This window comes from Dipodomys ordii, unplaced genomic scaffold (assembly GCF_000151885.1).
Source record: "Dipodomys ordii isolate 6190 unplaced genomic scaffold, Dord_2.0 Scaffold27, whole genome shotgun sequence".
NCBI classification, from domain to species: Eukaryota; Metazoa; Chordata; class Mammalia; order Rodentia; family Heteromyidae; genus Dipodomys; species Dipodomys ordii.
This window is the reverse complement of record NW_012267243.1, coordinates 10,010,133-10,036,286: the sequence shown is the minus strand read 5'-3', so window position 1 is coordinate 10,036,286 and position 26,154 is coordinate 10,010,133. Positions and strand designations below refer to the sequence as shown.

General features: G+C 41.0%; 1 protein-coding gene across 1 annotated transcript in view; it reads right to left on the bottom strand.

Annotated features, from left to right (window-relative positions):
• Positions 1-26,154, bottom strand: part of Slc9c2 (solute carrier family 9, member C2 (putative)) — a 54,656-nt gene that overhangs the window by 4,473 nt on the left and 24,029 nt on the right. The window contains exons 11-23 of the mRNA XM_013015524.1: positions 25,859-25,951; positions 22,167-22,264; positions 21,164-21,283; positions 17,748-17,946; positions 16,946-17,134; positions 14,949-15,098; positions 10,889-10,940; positions 9,075-9,223; positions 8,529-8,654; positions 5,084-5,182; positions 2,483-2,650; positions 559-690; positions 73-258 (exon numbers count right to left, since the gene is read on the bottom strand). Coding sequence (XP_012870978.1) covers positions 73-258; positions 559-690; positions 2,483-2,650; positions 5,084-5,182; positions 8,529-8,654; positions 9,075-9,223; positions 10,889-10,940; positions 14,949-15,098; positions 16,946-17,134; positions 17,748-17,946; positions 21,164-21,283; positions 22,167-22,264; positions 25,859-25,951 — 1,761 coding nt within the window. The remainder of the gene's footprint in view (positions 1-72; positions 259-558; positions 691-2,482; positions 2,651-5,083; positions 5,183-8,528; positions 8,655-9,074; positions 9,224-10,888; positions 10,941-14,948; positions 15,099-16,945; positions 17,135-17,747; positions 17,947-21,163; positions 21,284-22,166; positions 22,265-25,858; positions 25,952-26,154) is intronic.

Here is a 26,154-nt window from a genome sequence, read left to right as displayed (position 1 = left end):
CATTTTGAGTTTTGAAGTCCCAATCAGAACAGCATGAAAAGCAAGGTGCTCTTTGGAAACGCTGCATCTTACCTGTTCACAGGTTTGGGGTATAATGTAAGGTGCAGGGTAGAGTTCTTCTGTCTTACTGTTAATGACACTGCCATACACAATAATAACAATTTTCATGGTCTCTTTGTTAATGGTCAGTTCGTTATAGCTTGATAAGGTCTCCACATATGCATTGTTCAACAACACACAGCTCTCAAACTTCAGGTCCTATAAGAAAATGGCATCTTTTTTTTTTTAATAAATCATATAAACTTGATACATTGTATCAAGAAGAAAATAAATTCACTGAGGGGAGAAGGCCCATGGACCCTCCCCCACCCCCGTACCCACACCCAGAATTTATTTAGAGGTCAGGATGATGTAAAACAATCAGAATTCTGGCAGATGACCTCATTTTAGATAATCAGACATGACCTCCCGTTCTGTCATTGGAAATATGAAGTACATTTTGTTAATAAAAAAATACACTACCTAAAAATTCATTCACATTTTAATCCCATCGCTTACCTCATCATCAACAATTGATTCAAAATACTGATTTGCAATGCCAAGAGCAAACTTAAGCCATATTTTATATTCCAGGGTTGGCCAGAAAATATCAAAACCTTCGTATAAATCCTCCAAGGAGATGAAGAAGGCCTGCAGTGACAAAGCGCTCAGTCACAGCCCGCTGCATTGCAACGGAGCTGCGCTCACCACACAAGGAAAAGGACGGCTCAGGGAAGCGGAGCATAGTTGGGATTCTCTGCCGTTTAAAAGCATCTATATTATGGAAACATGGTTTGCTATGTATACAATGATTTTTTTTTTTGTTTTTTGGTCGGCCGTGGGGTTTGAACTCTGGGCCTGGGCGCTGTCCCTCAGCTCAAGGCAAGTGCTCTACCACTTCCGGTGTTCTGGTGGTTTATTGGAGATAAGAGTCTCACGGACTTTCCTGCCTGGGCTGACTTTGAACCTCGATCCTCAGATCTCAGCCTCCTGAGTAGCTAGGATGACAGGCATGAGCCACCCACGAGCCCGGCTTATAAAATAATTTAAAAAAACCAATTGTCTAATTACAACTAACTACCAACTTATTAACATGCCAGGAATATTCCAGTCAGTCTAACTGAAGGACCTAGTTCATGAGCCCCCCCCATGTTCTCTTTCTTCCTCTTCTTCTCCTCCCCGTCTTGTTCTTTTTGCTAGATCGTTTTAGGCACAGTATTACCTACTCATTCATAGTATTTGTTTGCAGAGGCAAACTATTTATCTGAATAAAGATCTTCTTTCAGAATTCAAATTAAACGAACTTTAATGAATTCACTCAGCCTTGTGACTAAATCACGCTTTCTGTCTGCTTCTAGAAATAAAATGGTATACATCGATTTTTTTTAAAATTTCACTTTGCTCCACACCTCAGATGATGGATCTTGCCCTGTCACCCCCTAACACCCCCCAAAGTTTCAGAGTTCTTTATGGCAGAAAGTTTGGCTCATTTCTGTTTGAATTGTCCAAACCAAGTGGAATGTCAGGTCATTTATTAGTTGAAGAGAAATGTATTCATCAAGTAAAAAACAGGAAGAAGGAAATTCAAAAGCAAGCCAATTAGCTGAACATGGTGGTTCACATCTGCAATCTTAGCTGCTTAGGAGGCTGTATCCAAGAAGATGGAGAGACCGGCTCCTGGTAAAAGTCTGAAACGCCCCACCTCAATGAATAGCTGCAGGCAGCGTCATACCCTTGTCCCAGGTAGCCAGAGGCGGAGCGTGGAAAGGCCGCGGTTCTGGGATAGCCCAGGCAAAAATGAGCAAATGAATACAATCAATAAAAGTTCATAAAATTCCTCCATTTCAACAGAAATTGCTGAGCACAGTGGTACACACCTGTCATTTTGGAAGCATAAAATTAAAGGATGGTGGTTCAGATATGGACCTGCCCACATACTGAGACCCTATCTCAACAACAACCAGTGCAAAAAGCGCTGGGTGTATGGCTTAGCGGTGCAGCACCCGCCTAGCAAGTCTGACAACCTGAGTTGAAACTCCGGTAGCACTAAAAACAAAAGTTATCCAGTCTTTGAAAACACTTCCAGAATGGGTGTTATTTGATCGAGTACTTACATACAGAAGGCAATTCACAGAGACAATTGTTCTAATCCTCACTTAAGTCAAATCATAGACAATTCACTTAATAAACAAGGAAATGAAGACTGGTGAGGATCAGCCAACCCCCTGGAGGTTCAACCGTCGGGGGTCACAGAGCAGCAGAGGGCTGCTTGTGAGACCTTCCTCTCCCTTCTGTCAGCTATGCTGCCCAGCCTCCCATTCGCTGGCTGGGGGCTAAGGAAGACATCTGAACCTATCGGCAGAAAAGACACCGCCATGCCTTATTTACTCAAGGAAGGATTCACTAATAACCACTAATAACCACGATGGAATTATTTCCTTACCTGTAAGGAGGTTTCACAGATGGCAGTGTATTCCATTTCCCGCTTCAGCAGACAGCTCAGCTCTCCAAGGACTTGCCCACTAGTGCAGTACTCGGTATAAAGCGTCGGTGAGTTTCTGTCGGGTGTCACTCTGTGCTCTATGCCAAAGGTGGGGGAGGAGCTGTGCAGCTGTAAGAGCAGAGAGATGTGCAAGGGAAAATAAAAATGAAAAACCCTCGGGCTTCACCGGAGACCTTCCATGGTTTCTTACAAATTATTCCAGTGGAGCAGAAATTCTTTCTTTGTGAGTCCTGCCAGGCATGAAGAAGGGGCCCAAGTCATGGTTTCTTTCACATTTTAACTTCCCAGGGCAAAGATTTTTCTCATGTGAAAAACACAGTTCTTTCTCCCCCACCACCACCTGCTTTTTTTTTTTTTTTTTTTTCAGTCATGGGGCTTGAACTCTGGGCCTGGGCGCTGTCCCTCAGCTCTTCAGCTCAAGGCTAGCGCTCTACCACTTGAGCCACAGCGCCACTTCCAGTTTTCTGAGTGATTTATTGGAAATAAGAGTCTCACAGCCTTTCCTGACCAGGCTGGCTTTGAACCGCCATCCTCAGATCTCAGCCTTGTGAGGATTATAGGCGTGAGCCACCGTCGCCCGGCTTTCCCTCCCTCTTTTTAAAAATAGTATATATTAATTACACAAAGCACCGCCTTTACTGGGTACCAGAGATTCTAGCAAGTTGTTTTCATTTTTGTTTAATACTGGGATTTTTTTTTTTTTGTTTCTCCCATTCTTTCTTCAGTGATCCATTCAAAATCGTATTGTTCAGTCTCAGTTCATTAGAATACTTTTTGTAGGTGTGGGGTAGTCTGGTTTCCTTTTTTGTTTGTTTTTAATTTTAATTTTTATTGTTATTATACAAGTAATATAGAGAGAGTGTATAGGTAATGAGTACATTTCTTTTGGGACAATGTCATCTCTCCCCCTTATTCTCTCCCAGTTGCTTGCTTGTTTGTTGCTTGCTGTTTTATCTTTGATTGATTTCTTTGTAAGTTGTCTTCTTTTGGTAGCACCAGGGCTGGAACTCAAAGATTAGTGCTCTCACTCAACTTTCTCGCTCACAGCTGGCATTCTTTAACCACTTAAGCCATGCTCCTGTCTGACTTTTGCTAGTGAATTGGAGATCGAATCTTGCGACCTTATTTTGTTCATCTTCTCCTCTCCTTCTACCCTTCTCTAGAAAATAACTTCCAAAAGGGCAGAGATTTCTGTTTTGCAATTCCTGTGCCTACTTATGATAGCAGCAAACTATTTGTTGAATGAACAAGTGTGCAAATGAATGAAACCATTTGCACAGTGCCAGACACTTTTCCAATGTGTAGCTATCATATTTATCATAGTAGCTTGTTCCTATGGTATTGCTGAAATAGTCAAAATATTAGAGTATTTTAAATATCTAAAAATTATTTGGGGAGGGGCTGGGAAGGTGGCTTAGTGGTAGAGTGCTTGCTTAGCATGCATGAAGCCCTGGGTTCGATTCCTCAGTACCACATAAACAGAAAAAGCCAAAAGTGCAAGTGGCAGGGTGCTAGCCTTGAGCAAAAGAAGCTTGGGGACAGTGCCCAGGACCTGAGTTCAAGCCCCATGACTGGCAAAAAAAAAATTATTTGGGAAATAAGCTGGGATTCCTCTCTATATTCATCTACTTAAGTACTAATATTACTAATATGAAGATATAGGAAATTATTCTAATTCTTCTACTGAAATCTTACTCTCACCAATAAGACTTCCCATTGGTCAGATGAAAAAATATTATAAATATATATGTATATATATACATTAAATATAGTGGGGTTTGAACTCAGGGCATCAATCTTACTAAGCTAATGCTCTACCATTTAAGGCATACCTCCAGCCCTGTCTTTAGCTGGTTTGTGTTTGTTTGTTTGTAGGGGTGGAGATAGGCTCTCAGAAATCCTTCTGCTTGGGCTAGGCTTGAACTACAATCCTGCTCTCAGCCCTAAAACAGCTAGGATTAAGAGTACGAGCTGCTGGGTTTAGGATTGCATTCAAAGCCAGCTCAGGAGGGAAAGTCTGTGAAATTCTCCAATTAACCACCAAAAAGCCAGAAGTGGAGCTATGGCTCAAGTGGTAGAGCTTTAGCCTTGAGAGAAAAAAAGTTCAGGGATGGCACTCAGGTCCTAGGTTCAAGCCCCAGAACCAGCTCCCCCCTCCCCCCCTGCAAAAAAGGATGAGCCACTGATGCCCAGCTAAAAGCTGGCATTTGTGTCCTACTTGCCCGCCATGAAGATGTGACTTGCAGCCAGCCCATAATTCCTGAATTCTCCCTTCCCTTAGGTGAGGGATTTAAGCTACTCAAAGTATCAGCTTGCTAAGAAACACTGCTTCTCCCAGGACTGTCAAGGAGATAAATAATGGCTCAACCACAGTATGTGAGATCAGAAGCACCTTTGGGTTTGAGTGTGAACATTCTGTCTCAGCTGTAGTGCTTACTCTGAAGAGAGACTCAGAGACTCCAACATTTAAACTTTCTCAGTCCCTAAATATCTTACATAAGAATTAGACATTTCTTAAGGAAAGAATCAATAGTTCCTTACAGTGGCCATTCCTGAAATAATTAAATAGATTCCCTGTGGCATTTCCCCTTCTCTGAAAATGACATCTCCATAGTCATAATGAGCAAGTCTGGTTCTTTCCTAAACAGAAAAAAAGAAAAGGAAAGAAATCACCACACACACTGTAGTTGACTTTTCCAAATAGAAGTTAAAATTTAAAGATTAAAAACAGTTTTAAACTAGGGCTTGGAATGTGGCTCAGTGGTAGAGGCTTGTCTAGCATGCAAGAAGCCCTGGGTTCGATTCCTCAGTACCATATACATAGAAAATGCCGGAAGTGGTGCTGTGGCTCAAGTAGTAGAGTGCTAGCCTTGAGCAAAAGAAACTCAGAGACAGTGCCCAGGCCCTAAGTTCAAGGCCCAGGACTGGGAAAACAAAAAATAAAGAACAGTTTTAAACTAACATTAAAATGCAGATGACATTGTTGGTGTATTAAGAAACCACAGCATGTAGAAAGAACACATCAACAGTTAGAAGAAAAACGTCAGGGAAACAAAGAATAGACTTGGTGATTAGTACCTAGTACCTAGAGTAGCAAGTGATATGAACATTCAGTAAATATTACACAATGAACTGGGAAATTAATAAAAAGCTTCTTTTTTTGTCAGTCTTGCGGCTTGAACTCAGGGCCTGGGCACTGTTTCTGAGCTTTTTTGCTCAAGTCTAGCGCTCTACCACTTGAGCCACAGTGCCATTTCTGGCTTTTTTCCGAGTAGTTTATTAGAGATAAGAGTCTCATGGACTTTACTTCTCAGGTTGACACTGAATCACAATCTTCAGATCTCAGCCTCCTGAGTAGCTAAGATTACAGGCCTGACATGGTATCATGGGAAACTAGGCAAATTTCCTCCATCACAAAGACCTTTCAGTTAGATTGCATAGACATTTATAATGAAGTATAATGGTTACGCCAAAGGACATAGGGGCAGCTTCCTGAGGGAACACAGAAAGGCCACAGGACCTTGGCTATTCTGTTATGTTCATTACTTTAATGGAGGAAGAGGCCTATTGAGGAGAGTCAGAATGAAGCCCTAGGAAAAACCAGCTGGAGAGGTGGTCAGGGCCAGGTCTGGAAGGGTCTCAGGGGCATGCTGAAGAATTTGGCCTTCCCACTGCCTCCCACCTCAGGAGACTGAGAACTGAAGATCATGGTTCAAAGCCAGCCAAGACAGGAAAAGGCTATGAGACTTTTACCTCTAATTAACCACCAAAAAGCTAGAAGTAGAGCTGTGGCTCAAGTGGTCAAGCACTAGCCTTGAGCACAAGAGCTCAGGGACAGTGTCCAGACCCTGACTTCAAGCCCCAAGACTGGCACAGGCACCAAAAAACATTTTTAAACCCTTGTCAGTAGCCATTTAAGACAAAGACCGAGACACCAACTGGTGGTCTATGGTTAAGCCCAGCCCACAGAAACTTGTTAACCTGACCGATATTTTTTAAATTTGTATTTAGTGGTCATTTCTTTTAATTTGGAAATTTCACACAAAGTTTTAGATTTGTAATATCTCTTGGGAGCAGAGAAACAGTCTGACCTCAACCTTCTTTAATCTGCTAATTATTTTCACCCTTCATTTTGCTATATCTCAGCCTCACTTCGCATAATCTATCAGCGTTCCCCTTCTTGAAAGAAGATACCACTCACTTTTAGTATGCCTCTTGCTCCGCAATTCTTTTGGCCAGTTTCTCCTCAACGCTACATCTCTAATTGTTGAATCACTCTAGATTCAACCCTGGGTTATCTTGTCTCTAGCCATCTTTATTCCTTAGATAATCTCATTAAGTTTCAAGATTTTTACAGCTCTAAAATGTCAGCCTCCACCTTGGCCTCCCATCTGGAAGCCAGTTGGGATACCCAACTGGCTGCTTGGCATCTCCACGTGTAACTCATTCAGAATCAGATGTTTTCCTTATGCCTCATGAATCTCTTTCCTATCTGGAGAAATGGAAATGTCATTCTATTTCCAAACTAAACTCCTAGAACGTTTCTCTCAGTCTCTATTTCTCTACATCTATAGATACCTTTCTAGAGATACTTTTCCTTTTCTTCCTCCCTCTCTTCTCCATCATCTATCAGCTTCAAAATACATCAAGAATCTGACCACTTCTCAGCACCTTCATGAAGGTCCGGGTGAAAGGCACTAACATCATTCTCTTGCTGCCTTCGTTATGCTTGTCTCCTAACTAGGCAGTTACTTGCCCTTGACTTCCTATAGGCTATTTTCAACATGGCAGCGAAGTTGTCATTCTTATATCTAAGATCCTGTCACTTCTCTGCTCAAAACTTCCCAGTCACTTTCCATTCGATTCAGAGTCAATGCCCAAGTTCTTACAGCAGGCCACTGATTTCGACACACTCTGGTTCACCGCAGTAGCTCTGACAGCCTCTCCTCCCTCAGCTCCGCTCCTGTCTCAGTGCTCTGTGGTGCTCCTTTGAACATGCTGGGCATCTCCATCTCAAGGCCCTGCACTGGCAACTTCCTTTGCCTGGAAGGCTCTTCGCCAAGACATTGATGTGGCTCATCTTCCAGAGCTCTCTTCCAATGTCATCTCCTTAGAGCAGCCTTCCCTGGTCCCTCTGTATAAAACAGCTGCTCCAGCACGTTCCCTCCTCTCACCTTATTTTACTCCATCACGCTTGTCACCCTCGGACAGCTGTATAATCATGGTTGACTTGCTTATTGTCTATCTCCACCCATGTACTATAACAAAGGCTATACACTTGTTTCTGGTACCTAGAGGCATTTGATAGACATTTGTTGAAAGGATCCAAATTCCTAGAGCAAACCTCAGCTAACTTCAGACAGAGAATGAACTCAGTTTAAAGTTACTACACTCCACGAAGCTGGTTTTATTTTTAGGTAATCTGGTTGGCTTGTATAGTAGTTTAAATTTGAGACCTTTGCTAGAGAAAAAAAGTTTCTTTAAGTATGAATGTGGAAGTTCAGACTCTACTACATAAAATAGGATGGTATTAGTAATCATCAGAAGATCAGGAAACACGAATAGCTCATCAGCCCATCGTAAGCAAATAAGCCATTGTGGAAAACTGCCTAACCTTTAGGCTCAAAAGGAAATCTACTCTTCCTCCAAGCTTTACGGAGTTTCCGTTTGCTTTTTTCTGAATTGCCAGTATAGGATACATGCTTTGAATGTTTCCAATACAAGGGGAAAATCTTTAAACATAACCCTTAAGCCAGACACAGGATGACCCATTGCAACAATGATACTCACAAGACACTATGTTGGAAATGAACTTTACAACTTGTAGAGGGAGGTGGGAGAGGGAAGGGATAGTAGGAGAAAAACAAAGGAAGAAATGTACTCATTGCCTGACTCATGTAACTGTAACCTCTCTGCACAGCATCTTTACAATAAAATAAAAATTAAAAAAAAAACCTTTGAGCCAGACAGAAGATAAAATCTTTACCTTGAAGAAATTAATAAGAATGTCTTTCTTTTCCATCCAGACAATGTTAGGAAGGTAATTGTCGGGGGTTGGGGGTGGGATTGACATTGGAAAGTTATTCAGTGCTTTAATTTTTGAAAGCAGTACCTAAAACAACAATGGAAATAATCAGGTCCTACAACAGAAAATGGGTAGCGGGCAAAAAGTAAATAAACTGCAACCGTTATATAACACATTTATCTTGAGTTTCGACTTACTCATACCTTCTCTCATCCTATGCAAATTATGCTCTAATTATTTTGGTTCCTAATCTCTTCCCCTTACTATTTTTACTGCTCAAACTCAGACTGAACTTTTCATCTTTAGAATTCAGGTCACATTCATCTTACCGACTTTGTCTTAATCCCAAATTTTCTACACTTTCACACTGATTGCCATATAAATGATTGCCAAGTGCTCTTGATTTTCTTTCTCTTTACATATACGAACGACCCCCTCTGCTAAAGCAACCATGCAGCCTGGGGTGTGAGGTTGAAGAATCAGGCAAAGTGCAAATTGTTTCATTACCTTATTCATCTCAATGCCTTCATGCTTGTCAATAATGCCTCTTGACCACAGGAAAGTAAGATTTTTCAGAGCCTTAGCGATCACATTCTGGATTGTCTGTTTAGTCTTCAGAGCGATGACAACATCACGGCCCTCATGTTCTATGAGGCCTGGTGAGCATAAAACCTGGTAAGCAACCTGTACACAATGACCACTTACGTTTATGATATAGTTTGTAATTTCCAAAGCACCTTCTCAATAGCCTGTGGTTCTCACTTTACAGAACTCAGGGGCTGCTAGGGTGAATTTTCATCTCCATTGCATGGATGAGACATTGAAAACTAGCATCCTCTACCAGAGAAGCTACGTATCTCTATTGGGCACCTCGCCATGGTAGAGTATTCGTATTTTTACTTATCTGTCTCCCCGTCAATTTTGCATCATTTTTGTTGGTTGGATAAATAAAGGACTGAATGAAAAAATGAAGAGACCCCAGACTTTGGCCGGTAGGTCTTTCTGAGATCAAAAGAAAGAGTCTTTCCACATTAGCCCAATGAGAGAAATCTTGAACTACACTGAATAGAGGCTAAAGCTTTTTCTTTCATCTTTGGGATCCTAATGTTGAGCACAATGCCTGACACAGGGATGGCTCTCAGATATTTTTGTTTCCCACTGAAATGAGGTCAAAGGATGCAGAGCTCAGCTATCCGGGTCAGGTTAACCAGAGCCAGGATCTGGCCCAGCCTTTCTAGCCACAGGGCCTCAGCGAAGCAAACCTCTCTCAGCCTCGTGAAGATGGTAATAGTTTGCCTGATAATGCTAAGGATTCCGTGAGATGCTCAGCACAAGGCTTTCCATGCCTTTGAGGCACTTTGGCGTCTGACATAGTAAGTATCCAATAGTTAACTGCAGTAGACATCTGGAAACAGGCATTCCCCTTTCCGGGACGGAATCAAGAAAATGTTTGTAATTGTTCATACTGATCGAAAACGTAATGCACCATCTCCTACGCCTCTGGGTCTTTAAAAGCTTAGAGATTAAAATCTACCTATACACAAATGGTAACAAGGGGCCCAAGGCTTTCTGAAATAGCACCAGAACATTTCGTTCTGTTGTCTCCTAACTTATATTTCCATTCATTAGTTCAATGTTCTTTCCATTTTGATTTGGAAAGCACTATCTCTAAATCCCTATGACACCTTACAGTGTGGTCATGACCACTAAATAGTCTTAGTTTATTTTTTTCTGGTAATATCTATTTATTACATGTTTACCATAGGCTAGGACACCTGCCAGATGCTTTTCTACCCACCGAGAGCCTGGCCGTGATCCCATGTGAAAAAATAAACCCAAGACCCTTAGCCTGCAACCCTGGGCTCCTGCTGTGTGATCCAAGTAAAACTTAGTGAGTGCCACCTCTAAGAAATCCCATCACATACAGCCCTGCATTCTGGATCATACTTGCAAAAACAAAGGAAAATAACTTAGAGATAACCTTCACATCTTTTTTCTTACACTGTATCTGGCCTTGCCATCCTACCACACTTCCCAGCCATACTCCCACACTTTGCATCCTTTCTTCCACTCTCCCACAGGAAATAACAGGGGTCCTGCTATTTTCTGCACCTATCTATTGGCATGCTCGGACGGTGCAACCAACCTCACTTTTTAGTCTACCCATCTTTCCTTTCCCACAGTTAATACTTTACTGTGCTCAAGAATCACTGAATCAATCAATGAATAAACACAGGAATCAATACATGCATTTATCCTCCTGTTAAAATTATGGAATCATAAAGTGTGATTTCAAGACACCAAATTCTCCAGCTACTTGCCTAGTTCTTTGACAGCATCTCGTTTGTTTGTTTCCAAAATTTCATATAATTTCTGTAAGAAATTAAGAAAAACATACATTTTTTCCCTTTTACCAAATGGCTTTACATTCTGATTTAAAAGAAGGGGAGGAGGAGGAAGAGGAGGGGGGGGAGCATAGAGGAAACTGCACCTCCTTAGGTTGAAAGGAGCCATTTGGCTCAATTATTCCTCTGGTCAGTTCTGCTGTTTTTCCTGTGCTGAGACCCAAACCAGGATGAATGTTGTACAGTTGGTATTTTGCAGAGTTATTGCAGCTAATATAGTTGTCAAAAATAAAAAGATTAGAATGTGCCCCCCTTTGCACCAGTGGGAATTCTTCCAGGCAGAGTTCAATTTGGAGTGTCAATTAGTTCATGTTTCATATATATAATGACACATCCAAATAACAGGGGTCCTGCTATTCTCTGCACCTATCTATTGGCATGTGTCAATAGTGTCAATTAGTTCATGTTTCATATATATATATATACATATATATATATGTATATATATATATATATATGACACATCAATTGAACTCTGCCTGGAAGAATTCCCACTGATGCAAAGTGGGGCACATTCTCATCTATAGATACAGATATAGATATATCCTGAAATAACTGAAGGAATAGCTCCACCCAAGGCAAACCAACCTCTGATCAATCAAACACACAAGATATTTGTCCAGTGCTCACAATGTCCCAGGCACTGTTCCTCGCAAAGAGCACTGTGACTTAGAGTCTTTCTGAAATATGTCCTTGGCCACACCAGCAGCTCTAGGATTATACAACTAACAGTTCTGCACAGTTGCCAGTCTGGGTTTCTGAAACTGCCTTCAGTAAGGTATGGTACCCTGTCATTTAAAGGAAGCAAAGGGACTGTTATCAAAATCTTAAGCAAAGTGAAATTCTGCTCTAAAGCAGAAATCATGGGTAGTTAATCTCTCATCTTGAACATACAAATGTGGTATACAGTTTTTATTAAATTGCTTCTTCTTCTCACTTAATAACATTGAACCAGGCCAGGAATAGTGTCTTAAGCCTGTAATCTCAGTTACACCAGATGTATAGATCAGGAGGATCATAGTTTGAGGCCAAACTGGAAAAAGTTCCAGTCTGTTTCAATAAATAACTAGGTATGATAGTGCTTCACATCTCTCATCCCATTCTCTCAGCTCTGAGAGAATGTAAACAGGAGGATTCAAGTCGAAGATCACCACACATAAATGTGCAAAATTTAATTAAAATCTCTTGTACAATTCTTCTAATATCTACCTCCCAAGTAACGAGGATTGCAGGCATGAGCCACAACACATGTCCAGCTAAGAAGAATGTTCCGACCTCCTTCAATGTCATGACAAACAGAAAATAAAGAGAATTTAAAGATTTCAAAGCGTTAAGTACATATGCATATTATTGAAATTACTACTTAAAGCAGTAGAGGAATTTAACATAGGAAAGGTTCCTAAGGGGTAGCTGTGGACGTGGTAGTGGAGAGAGCAGAAAGGGATGTTTTTCCCCCACAAATAAGACTTTCTGCTGCTGTATTTAAAGTCTGAGTTTTAGGCAGATTGTGCCTCATTGCCAAAAGTTGCTCTATAACAGCAAAACTTGTGGAGTTCTGCATGTTCCAAATTCAAATTTGGGCTTCCTCGACATTTCCACTTCTAATGAGGACATCGTGAAGAAGACAAAGCGATTGGCAAATTCCTTCTCTCTCTCTCCTCTCTTTTCTCTCTTTCCTCCTTCCTTTCTTCCTTATCTTCCTTCCTTCCTTCCCTCCTTCCTTCCTTTCTATCTTTCTTTTTTTGTGCCAGAAGCAGGGCTTGATCTCCCTAGTGCTATACCATTTGAGCCATGACTGTAATCTAGCATTTGGCTGGCTAATTAGAGATGGAGGTTTGCAGACTTTTCTGCCTGGGTTGTCTTTGGACCTCAATCCTCCATGTCTCAGCCTCCTGAGGAGCTAAGATTATAGGTCTGAACCACATTGTCAGTTTATGCCACGCCGACTCCAGTGGAGTCTGCTTAGCATGGGAAACCATCTTTCAGACCTGAGAAAGGGGCTTCAGAGACCTATCTCCGAGTATTGGGACTTCACCGAAGTCTGCCTCGGAGAATGGGGCTTCTAAGAGGCCTACTCCTGGAAAGGCTGGCAAACCCCTGGGAAAGATGTGTTTCTGCCTTTCTTTTCCTCACTATTAATCTTTTACTGTTTCTACTGCTCTTTGTACTTACTCATTGTCAACGTTCCCTTATTCAAAGCTCTTTCTTAAGAGTGTTGACGACTCCAATATTTGATGAGTGTCTTAAAAATATGACTAACTCACCAGAGTTAAGTGCTACCCTGAAACCCCTCTTATGGAGGCTAGTAGACAAGTCATAAGTAAATATAAAAGTATTGGGGGTTTCACGAAGTCACTTCAGCAGAAGGAATTGTTTGTAAGGGATTTACAAGAAGCTGTAGGCTCAGCTAATACAGAAAGAATGTATGGCAATTGCTGAGACAATTATTTAGGAGAAAGAATTTCCTGCTATTTACTAAGAGACTTGCTAGATCCAGGTCTCCTTGAGGTTTACTATTAAAGAAGAAACAGGAAAGATCTTATGGGAAAGCTAAGGCCTCTATAAAGATAGGTAATGGTTAATTGGTGACAAACATCGTAATCGTTGTATTTCTTAGAGATAAGCCGGAAACAAGTGCCTATCAGGTGACCAGCTGGTGACCACCCAAAAATGAAGCCATGCAGCAAGATTGTGTAACCTTTTGCCCTTTCTCATGAAGACTTCTGTTATAAAAGTTTGTTATCCTCTGCATTAAATCGCACTCAGCATCCACTCCTCTTGTGTGTGAGTTGTCTGTTTGCCATCTCCCCATCCTATTCCAGGTTCCTCCCCTAGGTGTCCTCCGTCGTCCCGACAGAGCCCGGTCCGCGGCAAGTTTATCCAACATTTATTATCATCTTCCCAGATGTGGTAGACCTATTGGTATGAAGCATAAAAATTCTTCCATATCTAACTGGCGTGTGTGTATGTGTGTGTTTGTGTGTGTGTTTGTGTGTGTGTGTGTGTAGGGTGTTACATATACAAGACAAAGGGTAAAGAGATCAAAAACAGACAGGAATAAACCAAAGAAAAAAGGAAAGAAGAAGGGGAAAAAAAGAACTGTAAATAAATACAATTTTTAAAACTCTTACATTTCTTAGCGTTCATTTCAATAAGCATTATTTTATATGATCTTATTATTTGAGCCTTTGCAATCCTTTCCTAAGAATATCCTCTTTTGGTCTCACCGTGTGAATGTCTAAAGTCCTGTATAATTTATTATGTCCAAGTGTATTTTTTGTCTTTACCATCCAGTGTGTTTCCTCATAGATCTATATGCACTTCCTAGTTATCACAAGTGAGGGAAACCATGTAGCCTGTTTCCTTGGGTCTGGCGTCCTTCTCTTAGTATACTTTTTTCCAATTCTTTCCATTTCCTTACGAATAGGGCAATGTCATTTTTTCTGATAGAAGCATAGAATTCCACATGTTCTTGATCCATTTGTCCACTGAGGGCCATCTGGGTTGCTTTCATATCTTGGCTATCATAAACAATAAGCCCAGCTTTTTTGTTGTTGTTGTTGAGGTAGGGGGTCTTGCTAACTTTACATTCGGCTTCTCCTTGAACGGTGATCATCTCAATCCCAAGTAGCTGGGACTTCTCGTATGAGCCACCACAGCAAGCCCTGCTGAATTCACTTTTAGAGTGTGTGTTACAAAAAGACACACTTTCTTCCCTACCCTGTACAAAGTATCTAAATCATTTATTATCTGCTCTGGAGATAACAAGTGAGCTTGGTGGTAACTGCAGAAACAGAAGTGTCAGAGACGATTCTCTGCAACAGCTCATGTAACACAAGGAACCACTGACTCTCTTTCAACTAGAATTTGTGTTTGACCAACTATACATCAAAATGATCTTGAAAGAAATGAGCACATCTAAGTGCCTTCTCTCCCTGCCCCCACCAAAAAAAAAAATGCCAATGCTTTTTCTCACCTGATATATTGATTCACGGCCAGAAATGTGTTTTACTAAAAGCTTGGCATCTTCTTGACTTTTGACATAGCCTTTGGTAATACTATACATCAGGCTGAGACGCTTTTTCATCTGTATTTCTGCAATGTTGATCAAGAACGGCACCACCATCTGGAATCACAAGGAGGAAACAAACAAACAAACAGACCTGTAAGTTTCATAAGGAAAAGCACGTTCCAAGAAGGAGGTTCTCAGGGTGTCATCTCCAAACCAGCCAGGTGGCCCCACCCAGCCCTGCTGAGTCAGATGCTCTGGGGTGGGCCCCACAATCCGTACTTTAGTTGCCAAGTCTTCCAGCAGGTTCTATGGGTGTTCAACTTTAAGTTCCACTCTTAAAGACTTGTTAGCATCCCTGTCCCCTTCATTGTAAGCACTCAGATTGCAGGAAACCAAAGTAGTGTTCCCGGAAAGCTGGGTACTAGTTGCGAGGTGAATGAATCGTCTCTCCACACCTCGGACCCTTCATTTGCAAGGGAAGGAGACTTAGGATCCTGGAGATTCTTCTTAGCTCTAAATGTCTCTGATCGTTGTCAGAGCAGCTACTGCAGTGATTTCAGAGAATGAGATTTTAAATATAAACCTGCCTAGGTTCAAATGCCACTTCTTCTATAGCTCTGTGAGCGTTGAGCGAGTGAGTGATTTTTGAGGTGACGCTGTCATCTCCTTGTGTGTTAATGAGGATAATAATATCTAAGCACCAGAATTCCAGGGGGAGCTTCTTTCTCAAAAGCAAACCTGGTCAGTGGCATAGCGCGATAGCGCGGGACTCCCCACCGGGGAGAAGCCGTCCCAGAGCACATGAGGAGGTGCTGGGTAGCGAGGGAAATAAAAGTAGTCAGGAAAATAGTATCAGAGCAAAGGAACTACAAGGGCAGAGAAAGGAGAGCTATTTTGATGATGAACACTGGGCAAAAGAGGGAGATGTTTAGAGACCCTATTTCAAAGCTTTCCTCCCATGATGCACTGGTGCCCACTGGGTTGGTCCAGGGGGCATCTGAGGATCTCCTGTATTCTTCCCAGCTTGCCAACGCTCTTCAAGGCTGCATTATATCATATGGCTCTTAGGGTACCTGACTTCATCTAGTGCCAACACCTATCTCCCAAGACTATTCTGATAACATTACTGCATAATGTATGTCAAGTGCTGTACACAGGACCTGGCAAAAAGAAAGTCAATGCTTAACAAACAAACCAAAAAAACAACCCCTAATCATTGTAACATTGATTCTAGATATATGCTCCTGCTTGGAGAAGTACTCCTATTCTGATTCCTTCATTCAGCAAGTGTTTATTAAGTACTAACAACACATTGGGCACTGTGCAAGAGCCATGTGTTACAGCAATGAGCCAAAAGCAGAGCCTTCTGCACAGAGTGGAGGCATAAATAATAGTAAGCAAGCGCAAAGTATTCTGGAGAGAAACAGAGAAGCGAAGCATGGACAGGGGGAGCCAGGGAGTGTGCAGGGGTGTGCAGGGCAGGTCTCCTTTCACAGTGGGTGGTTGGCAGAAGGCCTCCAGCCAAGCTAGATGTGAGCAATGGTGTGAAGTCGAAGAGGGAGTAAACCAAGCACCAAAGTATTGGAAGAGTACTTCGAAGAATGAGCAGCTCTTGTCCGCATATTTTTCAAAGCAGTGAGGTTTCTTAAATCATTTGATAAACTGTGTAGAAAAAAATGAATATATTAATTGGGCACCAGTGGCTCATGCCTATAATCCTAGCTACTCAGGAGGCTGAGATCTGAGGAACGTGGTTCAAAGCCAGCCCAGGCAGGAAAAGTCCGTGAGACTCTTATCTCAATAAACCACCAGAAAAATAAGTGGTGCTGTGGCTCAAGTGGTGGAGCACTCACCTTGAGCTGAAGAGCTGAGGGACAGCGCCCAGGCCCAGAGTTCAAACCCCATCACCAATACCCGCCCCCCGCAAAAAAAAATCAGTATACTAAAATATGAAGTCTTACCTTAAAGAGAGGTAGAAACCGAATTACTCTTAAATATCCCATGACCACAGTAAATTGGATGAGAAACAAGTTGTCTGGTCTCAGTTTAACAAAGTATATGCAAAAGATATCAATGATTCCAATAACCATGATAAAAAACTCCAAAACATTCCAGTGTTGACGGAAATACACTCTCTTCAAAATTAGCAACTGTTTAAACAATAATCAGAATGAATGTCATTTTATAACAAGTAAATATTGATGTAGGGGTAAGGATCTTTTAAATTAACAGTAAATGCTTCTGTTACAAATAAGTAACATTCCCAAAGTTAAGCTTTAATTTATTCATTTGGAATTCCCTAAAATTCTTTTTAATCTCCAGCAACAAAATATTATCCAAAATATGAAATATAAAAAAGCAAGATTTAAAAATAACAATACACAGCTAAGCTGTCTTTGAAGAACTTACCCTAACAAGCATCTCATATTCTGAGAAGGATTTGCAAAACAATTAGCATTTATTCACTTATCTCTGCCTTTCATTGTTACAGAAAATATTTGGGAACACGATCTATGTCTAGATTTTCAATTTTTAATTTACTTTTCCTCAATCCATGAGATTCTTTCTGCAGTTTCCAAGGCTCTGTCTATTTTTACTGATTTCATTATTAAACCCACAAAATTCAGAAGGGCCACTAATATTCCAGGATTCCATCAACTATAATAACAAATGGCTTCTAATATCAAGTTGTTTGTATACGACAAATATAGTCAAAATATCTGAATTGTTCTTTTCATAGACTACATTACTATTAAACAGTACCTTTGAGGCTGATTCTAATACATATAAAAACACAAAGTAGTGGTTTATTGATATCAGTGCTGACACGTTTAACTCTCTTGCCATTGGCCATATGTGCATGACCATAGGGAAAATATATATCAGTGTTATGACATGTCTTGTATATTCATATTCTTCTGAACTTATGATACTGTATACAAAAACAATCAGCTTGTTACTCCTGAAAAAAAGATTAGGTAAAATGTCAGATCATTTAAATATCACCATTAAGAGCTGAAGTATAACATTTGGTTGAACATATCACTCAAATAATGCAAAAAGAACATGTGTGTGTGTGTGTGTGTGTGTGTATATATATATATATATATATATAATGTAAAGCAATAAGAAAGAATAAGGCTGGGAATGTGGCTTAGTGGTAGAGTGCTTGCCTAGCATGCATGAGGCCCTGGGTTCAATTTCTCAGTACCACGTACACAGGAAAAGCTAGAAGTGGTGCTGTGGCTCAAGTCCCTTGAGCCAAAGCAGCTCAGGGACAGTGCCCAGAGTTCAAGCCCCAGGACTGGCAAAAAAGAATAAAATTCAAATCATATCTACAGAATGGAAAAAGAGTTTTAAAAACATAACTTATTAGCCGGGGACAGGAAGCTTTTCTTTCTTTTCATTTACTTTTTTTTTTTTTTTTGTGCTCAGGTTTTGAATTCAGGATTTCTCACTTGCTAGGGGGCACCCTGCAACTTGAGCCCCCTCCCCCAGTCCAGCCCTTATTGCTGCATTTTTCAAATACAGTCTTAGTTGGTTTGTTTGTTTTTCCCAGGCTGGCCTCAGACCACAGTCCTTCTACTTATGCCTCCACTGAGATAGCACTTATTTGCTGATAGAATATTTCTCTTTGCCTGGGCTGGTATTGAATCACAGTCTCATCTCTACCTCTTGAGTAGCAGGGATTACAAGCTCTCTCACCATACCTAGCCAAGAGAGCATTTTTTATTCTTTTTATTTTATTTTATGTCTTTCTTTTGTCAGTCGTGAGGCTTGAACTCGGCCTGGGCGCTGTCCCTGCACTCTTCAGCTCAAGGCTAGTGCTCTACCACTTGAGCCACAGCACCACTTCCCATTTTCTAGTGGTTAATTGGAGATAAGAGTCTCACAGATGTTCCTTCCCAGGCTGGCTTTGAACCATGATCCCCAGATCTCAGCCTCCTGAGTAACTAGGATTACAGGTGTGAGCCATGGGCACCAGCTCATTTTTTAGTCTTTTATTGTTATTATAAAGGTGATGTACAGAGGGTTTACAGTTACATATGTCAGGAAACGAGTACATTTCTTTTCGAACAATATCACCCCTTCCCTGCTCTCAGTTTTTCCCTCCCATTCCACCCAAAGTTGTATATAGTTCATTTTCTACACAGTGTCTAGTGAGTACCACTGTTGCATTTATTCACCCTTTGTCTCTCCATTTCTGTGCCCCCCTTACCCTCCCAAAGACAAAAAAATGAACAAACAAGACAAAAAGAAAAACAGCAATAAAGAAAAAGCCTCTTATTCCATCTCCTAGAGTTCATTTCAATAAATATGATTTTATGTGAGCGATGTACATAGGCATCGAACATTTGTGTTCTTCTCCTAAGAGTGTCTTCCTTTGGTCTCACTGTATGTGAATTACTAGAGTCCTGTATAATTTATCATGTCCCAATATAATTTAAATCTAGCTACTACGCATAAGAGAAAACTTTTTTTTCTTTTTTCTTGCTTATGTGGTGCTGAGGAATCGAACCCAGGGCCTCATGCATGCAAGGCAAGCACTCTACCACTGAGTCAACTTCCCAGCCCAAGAGAAAATTTTCTAGAGAGCATGTTTAAATGAAAATATTCACAAGTTAAAAGCAAGAAATAACCAGGCATGTTGGCACACACCTGTAATCCCAGCACTAATAGGCGGCAAGTTAAGGTCACCCTGGGCTACATTGTGAGCTCCAGGCTAGCCTAAGCTAAATCTGAGCATGTAGGAAGACCCTGTCTCCAAAAGAAAATAAAACAAGAGACAAATAAATGTAGAGGAAAATGAATTGCTTAAAATAAAAACAGTAAGGGATGGTAGGGGAAAAATAAAGGAGAGTATAACAATGCTTGATAGGAAATGTACTCATTACCTTGCTCATGTGACTGTAACCCCTCTGTACAGTATCTTTACAATAGAAATATGTATTAAGCAAAAACAAAAAAATAAAAAAATTCTATCCAATAGTTGCTATGACATATTTCTTCAAACTTTCCAATCCATCTAAAATGGAGCCTGTGCCAAGAGTTCCCTTTATGCCAAGATCATAGGGTTTTATTTATATCCTTTCTCAATTTATTAAATGAAAAAAGCAAAAGTTATCAGATTTATAAAAGTTTTTTTAATCACTTAAAAACAAGCAGCATTTAACATTCATGATATGCTCTTATTTTGGCGTCTACGGGGTTTTTTTTTTGTTTTGTTTGTTTTTATTTTTTTATGATTGTAGAGCTTGAAGTTAGGATCTGGATGCTGTCCCTGAGCTCTTTTGCTCAAGGCTAGTGCTCTACCACTTTGAGCTACAGCTATACTTCCAATTTTTCTTGTAGTTATTTGGAGACAAGAGTCTCACAGACTTTCCTGCCTGGGCTGGCTTGAACCATGATCCTCAGATCTCAGCCTCCTAAGTAGCTAGGATTACATGTGTGAGTCACCAGTGCCCAGCTGGTATCTACTATTGAAAGAAAAACCTGACTGCCATATTTAAAAATTTGTAAGCTCACAATCTGTATAACAAAGGTGTCTATCCGAGTTGAGTAAAATCATACTTTGTGATATATTAGATAACTGATGCTGTAAAGGTCATTGACATGTCTACCCTCTGCTATGTATGTTTTTCCCAGGTGAATATGCAAGCAGCTTGCACACCATAGAGTCCTAAAACATCAACCCCTCTCTCTTACTGCCCATGTTTTACTAGAGAGTTCAATGACATTGCTAAAACAGAATGGAAGAAGAGAAGCAAACACTGTCCCCATGCCCCCCAATCAATGAGCTTACCATCATATTACTTTCACTCTGTGTGCGTGTGTGTGTGTGTGTGTGTGTGTGTGTGTGTGTCCTGGGGCTTGAACTCAGGGGGCCAGGGCACTGCCCCTGAGCTTTTGTGCTCAAGGCTAGCACTCTACCACTTGAGCCACAGCTTCACTTCTGGTTTTCCAGAGACTAATTGGAAATAAGAATCTCACAGACTTTCTTGCCCAAGCTAGCTTTGAACCCCAATTCTCATATCTCAGCCACCTGAGAAGCTAGTCTTATAGATGTGACCCACCAGTGCCTGTTTTGTTTCTAAATAAAATTCACGGTGATCTAGTCTGAAAATAGAGAAATAGTCATCTATTCAAGTGTATTATTATTAAAGTTTCACAGTACTTACCCAGATGGAATAAAAGATGTATTTTCTTTACGATATTCCAGGTAAGATAACATGTTTTTAAACTTCATAAGCCAACTTCTAGATCTGACATAAGTTGAAACATCATAAATATTCATAAATCTAAGAAAAAGCATGCATATATGTTATAATAGAAAGCAAATGACTTACTGGGAGTAATACAAAATGGAAGGTTAGACTAAATATAAATAAATGGTCCTACTAAAAATGCTCACCCAATCTCAAGCCTCTGCACACTTATCTCTCTAACCAGGGTCATGATACAGGAACACTAGTAACATCAGACTTGTGCCCTTGTTCCAAGAACCATTCCTGATCTGAGATCAAAGACAAAGCTTCTCTAGAGTAGTCCTTTGAGGTTCTGGAATCCAGCTTCTTTTTGTCAGCATTGCTTGACAACTGAGTGAAGGTTCTAGCTTTTCCAGGGACTGATACCAGATCTCCCAAAGAGAGGACCAGGCTGCTGAAGTGATAACTACCACCCAGCTGCTTCCCCTCCCGCTGCCCCTCAGCTTTGCCTCAGATCATCCACTAGCTAATGTTTGCCAGGACTATGACCAGATATTGAGGAATCGGTAAGACACTGAGTATTTCCCACCAGATTTCTTTACATCGCCCAATACCAGTGCTAGGGCCAATTCGTCCAGAGCCTGGTCCTCCCCAGAAGCCAGACTCCAAGAATTTACTGACTGTGATATAATGGCAAAGTAATGTGAATAGTAACTGAAGCTATGCCAGCTCTCATTCATGAGAGCTCATCACATTGTAGTCACACTTTCCTCCAGAACCCCTAATGTCACGGACGTTATAAAACCGCAGAGGGACAGGCAATCGAGGAAAACAGAAAGGAGATAAACAGACAGATACATGGACATCGCTGAGCTAATAAATTGATCTATCTGGACACTTCTCACTGTTCAGTATTTATCACACACAAGTTCCATTTTGGGAATATCAAAGAGTTACAGAAGTATCATATACTTACTTTCCTTTGATGGGGCAAAAGCTTTTGGTTGCACCAATTAATATCCGGGCTGCTTCTACTCCAAGGATTCCATTGTTACATTGTTTTTCAAAGCTACTCTAGACATACAATTTTAAATGAAAATTATAAAGGATCAAAACATCCATGTAATACACCCTGCTTCATCCTTCTGTGGTCTGAACTGTTATTACTGAACTGTGTACAATTGTCCCTCTGCACCCATGTGTTCTGCACCCATGAATCCAATCAATCACAAACAGAAAATGCTCAGAAAAAAATACATCTGCAGTGAACATAGACTTTTCTTTATAATTATTTCCCAAATATTATAATGTAAGAACTATTTACAGAGCATTTGCATTGCATTAGGTATTATAAAGAATCCAAAGATTACAGAAGTATAGAAAAGGGTGTACATTAGTAGGTTATAGGCTAATACTAAGTGAAAAGCATTCACAGGTTTTGGTATTCATGGTGGGAGTAGGGGGAATCCTACAATCCTTTCCCCATTGATATTGGGCATGACTACATGAACGTATACTGTTAAAAAAAAGTCAACAGCAGGAACTAAATTTCGTTCAAGTAAATAGCTACTGAATGCTCTCTTTTTTTAACCAACTACAGAGAAAGATTTCTAGTTTCAAGAAGATTGAAAAAAATTATACAACTCAGAATTTACTTCAATTATAGAAAAAGCATCAACAGCATCCTTCTACAATACAATAGAAAACGGAAAGTATCAATTCAAAGTGTAATCAATCATCTCTGTCCACAAAGGACTATTAAAAGAGAAAGAAAGAGCCGGGCACAGGTGGCTCATGCCTGTAATCCTAGCTCCATAGAAGGCTGAGATCTGAGTAGTTAGATGGTTCAAAGCCAGCCAGCCAGCCAGGGCAGGAAAGTCTATAAGACTCTTATCTCCAATTAAACACCCAAAATCTTGCAAGTGGTGCTGTGGCTCAAGTGGTAGAGTGCTCATCTTGAGCTGAAGAGCACAGGGACAGCGTCCAGGCCCCATGACCAACAACAACAAAAAAAATTAAACACCAAAAATCTGGAAGTGGAGCTATGGCTCAAGTGGTAGAATGCTAGCCTTGAGCATAAAAGCTTAGAGACAGCATCCAGGCCCTGAGTTCAAGCCCCAGGGCCAGCACAAGAAAGAGAGAGAGACAGAGAGACAGAGACAGACAGACAGAGAGGGAAAGAGGGAAAGGGGGGACCTGGCATGTAATAGGTAGATGCTTATAACATCACCTACTTGGAAGGCAGAGACAGGATGATCTCAAATTTAAGGCTAGCTCTGGAAAAGTTAAGGAGACCCTATATTAGAAACACAAGGCAAAAACAAACTAATAGCCAAAAAAAAGCAAAGGGCTGTGGATATGGCTCATTCAGTTTATCTAGCAAACACTTGGCTGCATCATCCAGCGTGGTGCAAATACAGAAGGAGGAGGAGGAGGAGGAAGACTGTATTCTTGTGTCAATTCACTCCACAAAACAGCACCTAAGTGCCTCTGACACAGGCTAGAGCTATCTCCTGGAACTCCTTACCCGAACAGTCTTCCTTACACATTGTTTATAAATAGTATCTCCAACTTCAAGCATAAATTCTTAAGATTCACAATGGTAGGAAACTTTTTCACTCTAGAAATCCTGCCACTTAGACTTGAAACATTCACCGTCCATTGAAACATTCACCCACTCACCAGCTCCTTCTCCAGAAGGTATGATAACGTCTATAGCAGTTTGCTAAGGATACAAATGAAACTGCCCCGAAAGGGAACAAGGGCAGCAGGGCACCAGTGGCTCGCTGCTGTCATCCACGATACTGAGGAAGTTGAAACCCAGTAGATCTAGGTTCAAAGCCAGCCAGAACAGAAAAGTCTGAGAGACTCCTTTCTCCAACTAACCAGCAAAATTCTGGACTGTAGGTATGCCTCAAGTTGGACAGTGCCAGCCATGAGCAAGAAAGTTGAGCAAGAGTACAAGTCCTTTAGCACACACACACACACACACACACACACACACACTCACGAGGTACAGGGACAAAAGGTAAGCTATCCTTATTCCGAGAGCCACTGGGGCACATGGTAGATTTCTCCACTTAGTGAGCCATTTGTAATTCCCTGGGAAGATGCCCATTACAAGAAAGGTTCGGCCCTGAGGCATACATATTATACTTGAAATATTTCTTCTAGCCCTGTCCATCTAGAAGTAGGCCTGGTTCAAGAAAACTGATTTACTAACAGAATGGAATGTTTGCTTAATCATTCATCCCTTAAATAAATATTTATGCATGCCTATTGTGTTTCAAATCTCATGCTAGAACAAAAGAGATATAATCCAAGGCTTTCAGAAGTTCACCGTCTAGTGGAGGAGGGAGAAACATTAAATACACACAAATACAAAACAATGTGAGGAATATAAGAAGTCAAATTAAGAACTCAGACCATACCTGAGTTCAAGATGGATTTGAGTTACCAGTGGAGAAAACATCTAGCCTTAGGGAGACTAGTGAGTCAAAAAAGCTCAGGTTTAAGTCAGACACTAGTGAGGCTCACACCTGTCATCCTAGCTACTCAGGAGGCTGAGATCTGAGGATCAGGGATTGAAGCCAGCCAGGCAGAAAAGCCTGTGAGACTCTTCAATTAACCATCCAAAAAGCCAGAAGTGGAGCTGCAGCTCAAGTGGTAGAGTACTAGCTTTGAGTAAAGAAGTTCAGGGACAGCACCCAGGCCCTGAGTTCAAGCCCCAGGAATGCCCCCCCCACACACACACACAATCTCAGGTGCTCAGGTTTTTGAAAAGATGTCAATGTGCGAAGTCATTCTAGCCGTGCCCTGGTGAGCCGGTCCTCCCTGTCCCCAGAAGACTTTTCAGCTGGCACTGCTGCTCCTCCCGGTGAGGTGGAATCTACTTCTCCACTCATTGACCATGGGAAACTGCACAAGGTTGCACAAAAATAAAGACATTTCTAAATGACTATTCTAATGGCAGCAATCAGACTGAGAAAGTCACTCATCTGCAGGCAGGAGTCATTTCCCACTGAAATGAGAGGAATGGGAAGAGTTGATCATGTGCCCAGTTGGATCCTACAGTTGCCGGGGACCAGTGATGTCTCCGTGTGCGCATCCTTCCTCCTTTTGTTGAGGAGGTCAGTTGGCCACGATTGAGGGCTGGGTGTGTAGGGGGCAGAGAACATGTCATTTCAATTCAAAGGTCTCTAGATTAAGAGATGAAAAACAAAGTCTCTCACTTGGACCAAATGTATATCACGGCAGCCTAACAGGCTAAAGCTTGGGGAGTGGTAGGGATGGGGTGTTGGAGCATGTAGGAGAACTAGAAAAATAAAGTGACAAATGGCTAGACTCTAACCAGCCACAAATTCTTCCCATCTCTTCCCATCAAGAGCCTAAGGAAGAAGGGGGTCTGTTTTCTTGTCATTAAGCTTTAATGAATCAAACATTAAAAATTTTACCAACAAAAGATCAGAAGGAAAGAATCTTTTCTTGTCACTTAACAACCGTAAGGATTGGCATCCATCAAGACGCATTATATTCATAAATTGTTTTATCAAGGCCTTTGTACAAAGCTAATGAAAATAATTTTTTAAAGAGCATGCTTTTCTTGTCACCTGAAAACTATAAGGATTGAGGAATGACGAGAATGATGTAAAGCTGAACAATACGAACCATTTGTATTATCGCCACGTGCAGCCTGGCTTCTTCTATTAAGACTTCATCTGTTGGAGACATCTCTTTCTCACCCTGGGACACGTGTGAAAACTGAGCCGTTTCAGACTACATTTTAAAACACGAAGAGATGAAGTAAAAAAAAAAATTAAGTAAACGCGATGACAAATTCTTCTCCAAGCCTCTCCATGCTTGGCTGCTCTCTGAATCAGTCCATGTTTCCGAATTTTCACAGTACTGATAAAACAGAGATCTTTCCATATCTCAGCCCTTTGGAAATACCATGTCAGTAGACA